Genomic DNA, 6367 nt, shown 5'->3' with positions numbered 1-6367 from the left:
AGTTCTTAACCATCGCGCCACTCGGCCGGCCCTATACAATATCTTCTTAATCTTTCTTGGACTTCTGCATCTTTTTATATGTCAAGAGTGTCTTGATTATCTATCACTACATAACTTTACTCCCTCCCGCCCCTCCAATTTAGTGGCTTAAAAACTATTTATTCTCACAATTTCATGGCTGGGTGGTTGTGCCACGGTGTGGACACATTTAGCTGGTGGCTGTGCTGGGCTGGTAGATAAAAGAAAGCCTCTCTCTCTCTCACACGTCTAGGACCTGATGCCGACCATCAGCTAGGGCACCTGAGTTCTCCATGTGGCCTCTCTCTCACACGGTGTCTCATCTTTTAGGGCCTCTCTCCCAAGTACAATAGCCTGGATATCCTTACAGCATGGTCACTGGATTCCAAGAGAGGAAAGGAGGAAGGTCTCAGGTGTCTTCAAGGTTAGGCCCAGAGAAGGCACCACGTCATCTCTGCCCCATTCTATTGGCCAAAGCAAGTCCCAAGGCCAGCCCACAAGGAGGGGAAGTTGATTCCACTGTTGTTGAGAGGAGTGGCCTGCAAGAAAGGGAGAGGAAGGATTGTTGCTAGCCCTCTTTGATGACAGTCTCCCATAAGAGTTCCCCCAAGTTTGCTGCACTAAAGGTGTAGGTTGATCAGAATTGGTAGCTTGTGTGGGCTCCTTCAGCAATTGAATGAATTACTGATTCCCAAAACATGATACCCAAGATCAAAAAAACAAACAAACAAGCAAAAAGGAGAATATAGTGAATTTCTATAAAATTATATTAAACAAACTTAAAAGGATTTTGAGATTATTTTTGTCCTTCTTTTCTGAAATTACGGTATTCGTAGTTTTTTTGGGGGAAAAAATGTATTTATCTGGCAAAATAGAATATTGGCCACCTTCTATCAGTTCTTCCAAAATTACTGGTCTTTGAAATCCCAGAGTCTGGAAACAACCAGACTTTCTTCAGTGAATCTGCTTCCTGTCTGCTGCACCCCGGATGGTTCTTGCACAAGTCCTGGTAAAAGTCCCATTTCACTTAATGTACTTTTTTTTCCAAGTGAAGTTGGTGTGTGTGGCTCTGATGGAATTCCTTAAGTTTTTAGTTTTGTTCTTTAAGCCAGTTTGGTGGTGGTGATGGTGGTGGTGGGGGGTGGGGTGGGGAGGAGAGGAGGGCATGGCTAACTGGCAGAGCTTTCTTCTCCAGCCTTTAAATTATTGTGTGTTTTGTTTACCCCATACCTGCTACTTCTCATAATCCTCAGTCAAGAAGAAGTCCATCAAGAAGCGTGTCTTGTCCTTCTTGAAGCCTGTTTTATAAGCCCTTGTAATCTTGGTAAAATTAGCGAGACCGTCTGAATTATCCCCTTACCACCTGGCTTACTATTCTGTTCATTTTTTTTTTATTAGCTTCAGGCGTACAAAGCAATGTAATAGTTAAGACATTTACACCCCTCTCTATGCTCATTTTTGAAAGCATTTTTCACTTTTTTCTAAATGGTTTTGTATTTGGACTTCTTCAGATATTGTAGTATGAGGTTGAGGCCATCCTTATTTTATAGTAATTGAATTTTTTTAACATGCTTTTTTGAGTTACATTTTGTTTCGTGTCAGAGAGTTGGTGATGGTTGTTGGTTTTTATGAATCTCCAGAACATATTTATTGAGCACCTCTTAGTGCTTATGATGTGAAAGATATATGAGAAGAACCCTTAAGGAGTAAAATAAAATTCATGATACAGTTGCAAATAAATGCATCCATTTGTAAGTGTAGCTTGAGAATGTGGGAAATAGCTGTCACAATGTCGCCCCCACCCATTTTTCTTTTATCTGTTTTTCTCTTCCTCTTACGTTTGCAATGGGTCTCAAGACATAGATGAGTGTGAGGTTTCCGGCCTGTGTAGGCAAGGAGGGCGGTGTGTGAACACTCATGGAAGCTTTGAATGCTACTGTATGGATGGATACTTGTCCAAGAGTGGACCTGAGCCTTTCCACCCAACCAGAGATGCCACATCATGCACAGGTGGGTTTCTGCCAAAGAATGCAGCATGGGAAGGTGAGTTTCTGTTGGTGGTGACTTTCCCCTGCTCTGAGCCTATGTCTGTGGGTCTGTGTTGGGGATGTGGGTGGAGATTATCTATCTGTTCCTTGGCACATTTGTGCAACCTATGAAATAAAGCAAACAATATAACCAAGATAGAAGGGCCTACATTAGAAAGCTAAAATTAGTAAACTTCAGGGATTTTTAGCAGTTAATAAATATCCTGATATTACTATTATGGTAGCTAGTAAACATAGCTGATCTGGTAAGGACCAGCATCTCAAAAGTAACCCTGAAAATTATGAAAGCATGTATATATTTTAAGTTATTTTGCAATTAAAATTTTTCACTTCATTGGGCTAGGCTTCTCTTTTGGTAGTATGAGTTAGTGAGGGTTGATTGCCAAATTCTTTCAGCTTTGTGCTATTACCTATGGAAGGTCAGAAGATTGAATAGAGATAAGCATTGGAAATGTGCCCAGAAGTCGTGTGGAAATGAACCAGCCAATTTAAAATATGGCTGGGGTGCATGTGGTGGGGTAGGGTGGGAGGAAGCGAAATAGGATAGGGGTAGAAATTATGAATTTTAAAAATTCACATTCACATAGTAATGCATTTGACATTAATTTGTTTTCAGAAATAGACTGTGGCAACCCTCCTGAGGTCCCAGGTGGCTATATCATAGGCAATTATACCTCTAGGCTTGGCAGCCAGGTTCGTTATGCTTGCAAAGAAGGATTTTTCAGTAGCCCCGAAGATACAATTTCAAGCTGCACAGCCTTGGGCACATGGGAGTCCCCACAATTAAACTGCCAAGGTGAGTTTTCCAAAGGTTCAGATTCACAGCTTATAATATGCTGAGATTGTTTTCATATTTCATATTTTTCTCTTAAATATTTCTCTTTGGGGTAGTGAATGAATTAAATAAATCTAGTAAATTCCTATTATTTTTAAGAGGTTTTCAGTTGACTCTCTTGGTATTTTCAGGAATAATATCATCAGCAAATAATGATAATTCCATCTTTTATTTTTCTATATTTCTAAAATTTATGTTTGTCTCTTGTTTGATCACTTGACTAGTGTTTTCAGAACAAAAATTTAAGTAGTAATGTTGGCTTTGAATATTCTTTTCTTATTCCTAACTTTCATGGCAGTGGTTTTAGTGTTTTATTATTCATGCATGATCTTGGCTTTTTGATGTTGTGTGTATCTACTTATATTCTTATGTACATTCATATAGCACTATGTTCCAAGTGCTGTTCTAAGCAATATATATATGGAGAGAGAGAGAGAGAGAGAGAGAGAGAGAGAGAGAGAGAGAGAGAGAGAGGAAAAGAGAGAGAGAGCGAGCCCAAAAAATGTATACACATTTTAAGAAAGGAAAAAACTGTATTAATTGTAATACTCAACATATACCGATAACAAAAGATGAATACAAGTCATGTATGACTTCTGCAATTACAAGAGGTACTCAAAGTGGTTACCATCAGTGTTCGGACACTTCTGATTATGGTGAACTACTACTTGAGCATAGATAACATCTCTTAAAATGTGCATACTTTTTTTGACACCCCTAGTATATATATTGGCTCATTCAATCCTTACAGTATCCCCATGAGTATGTACTATTATCACAATTTACAGATGAGAAAACTGAGGCATGAAGAAGTTAAGTTGTTCAAGGTCATACAAATAGTGGTGGAAGTGAAATTTGAATCCAGGAATTCTAGTTTCAGAGGTTGTTTTTTTTGTTTTTGTTTTTAGCTGAGCCACCCTGCCACTTGTTGGCAGCTCAGCTTGGGCTGGGCATCGAACCGCTGTTGCTCAGAGCTTGCACTCTTGAGCGAGCTCGTAACCAACTGAGCTACTTGGTTGGTCCCAGAGGTTGTGTTCTTAATCATGCTGGTATACTACTATGTTTTTATGATGATGTTGACTTTTAGTTTGTTTTCTACTTTTAGCTTTTTCTTTCTTCATTTATTACCATTTTACTAGATTATGGCTCTATATACATAATCTTAAGGAAGCATCCATTTGTTCCCATTTTACTAGGATTTTTAAAAATTAGAAATGAGTGATTTTTTACATGTCTTTTAGGCGTGTATTAAAGTGATCATATATTTTTTTTCTCCATTTACCAGTCATATGGTAGGTTATATTTTTAGATTTCTTGATAATGATTAATACTAATTGCTGGAATGGAACCTTCTGGATTTTTGTTGTTTTATTTTTTAATCTAGATTATATGTGCTAAATTTTACTTAGGATTCTTGCATTGATGTTCAAAAATGAGATTGGTCTTTTTTTTTTCTATGCTACCTTTTTGAGTTTGGTATCAATGTTATTCTGAATTTTAAAAAGAATGTTTTAAAAGAGAGTTTCTTTCTCTTTTCTCTGGCATACTATAAATAGAATTTTAAAATATTTGGGAGATTTCACCTGGAAAACCATCTGGATGTGGCACTTTAGGAGAGGCAGCCAAAACATTTTTTAAAAAATTCTATACGTAATGGTCTGTTAAAGTTTTATATCCTTTTTGGTATCCATTTTGATAATTTACGTATCCCTAGAAAATTATCTATTTCATCAGATTTTCAAATTTACTTGTAGAGAGAAGTATAAAACACTCACACATTAAATTTTTTTGTAGTTATATTTGTTTATAATTGTTTATAATAGTAAAATATTAGAAACAATCCCAAATGTCTATCAATGGGAGGTTGGTTGAATAAATCATGGTATACACAAAAAATGGAATATTATACAGCCAATAAAAATTATGTTGGAAAAGAATATTTATTGACATAGGTAAGAATTAACATTATATTGGGTTGTTAGAAAAGTCATGATGTATTTTTTTCTATGTTTTTCATTGCAAAAATGCATCATGACTTTTCTGACAACCCAATATTACTAAATTGTGAACTGGATGAATAACATCATCTTATTTTTGAAATGTTCATATGTGCATATACACTTATGAAAAAGTTTAGAAGGCTACATATCAAAATGTTAACAGTGGTAATTTCCATGGTGGGGGGAAGTCCTGGATGATTTTTACATTTTATATACTTTCTGTATTGAAGGAATTTTTGGCATATTAGACAAAGTAACAAAGCTGTTTTCATTTTGGATAAAAGGAAAAAAAACCAGTTTTCATTGAATTTACTGCTTAGTTGAGAAACCTCAGTGATGTGCTTGGCTAAGATAATCTTTTTGTTATTTTGATTTGCGATTTCAGGCTCTAAACATGTTTTAATAGTTAATTATCATCCTGGGGACTAAGAAATTCTAAAAGTATATTTTATTTCTAACATTATCTTTCAATAGATCAATTAAAATGCAGAATTTAGATTAAAATGTACCATAATGCATATCAAAGAACTCCCTAAGGATTTACATAGGAAACCCCATATAAAACAATTTGTTTTCCTTTGAAAATTGCATTTTCATCTGGATTATTGGACTGAGAATGGAGAAGGTTAGAGTGTGCGTGTTATATTCCGCAAAGAACTGTTATTTAGAAGATCTTCACTTCTTTATCCCTCCTCTAATAACTGCTCTCTCTGCCTGCTGGCACCCTCCTCTGCCTCCCCCTTGTCACCACATGGCCACCAGCTTTTCAAGGCTCTTGTCTGCTCCCCTCTAAGCATACTCCTTGTTTATCCTTCAGTCTTCTTTGGGGCTCCAGACTCTGGGCCATGTGCCAGGCCGCATGACACTGTATTTTTAGCTCAGAGTTATAAAGGCACAGGAATTGGGAATCCCACTAAGAACACAAGCAAACTGAACTTGGATGTTGCGGAGGGGCGGGTCCTTGTGAAGGGAGCAGCAGTGTGTTACGAAGGCAGCTTTTGTGTCGGGTAATGGACTTTCCCGGGAGAGAAGGTACAGTTGGTGGAGCCTGGTGTTTGAGTTCTCCCAAATACTGCGTCCTCCGTGACTCTGCTGCCTTGGCAGGAGGGCTTGTGACATGGGAGCCTCGTACATAGGTGGGAGCTGGAAGTGAGGATGAAAGGCCCCTGTGGGCCCTTTTCCGACGTGGGTAGGAATTCATAGATACATCAGTCACACATTTCCATCAACTCCCCGAAAAAGGTAGACTCTCTACCTTGGACTTCCTATTATTGTTATTATTATGACAACTTTAATTTTCAGAAAGATGCGAGTTATAAGTGGCAACTTAAAGAACTTAAGTTTTTTGGCCGGCTGAGTGGTTAAGAACTGGCTTGGGACGCCAGAGGACCCCGGTTCGGATCCCACATATGAGGGCCAGTGACGCTGCCCTCCATAGCTAAGATGCTGAACAACAGCTCAACCTG

At 37.9% G+C, this 6367-nt stretch overlaps 1 protein-coding gene across 1 annotated transcript in view; it reads left to right on the top strand.

Moving 5' to 3' along the window:
- Positions 1 to 6367, top strand: part of SUSD1 (sushi domain containing 1) — a 129241-nt gene that overhangs the window by 18320 nt on the left and 104554 nt on the right. The window contains exons 3-4 of the mRNA XM_019635793.1: positions 1876 to 2028; positions 2683 to 2862. Coding sequence (XP_019491338.1) covers positions 1876 to 2028; positions 2683 to 2862 — 333 coding nt within the window. The remainder of the gene's footprint in view (positions 1 to 1875; positions 2029 to 2682; positions 2863 to 6367) is intronic.

Source organism: Hipposideros armiger, unplaced genomic scaffold, assembly GCF_001890085.2.
Source record: "Hipposideros armiger isolate ML-2016 unplaced genomic scaffold, ASM189008v1 scaffold_24, whole genome shotgun sequence".
NCBI lineage: Eukaryota > Metazoa > Chordata > Mammalia > Chiroptera > Hipposideridae > Hipposideros > Hipposideros armiger.
Note: the sequence above shows the minus strand (reverse complement) of the source record. Positions and strands in the feature narration are given on the sequence as shown.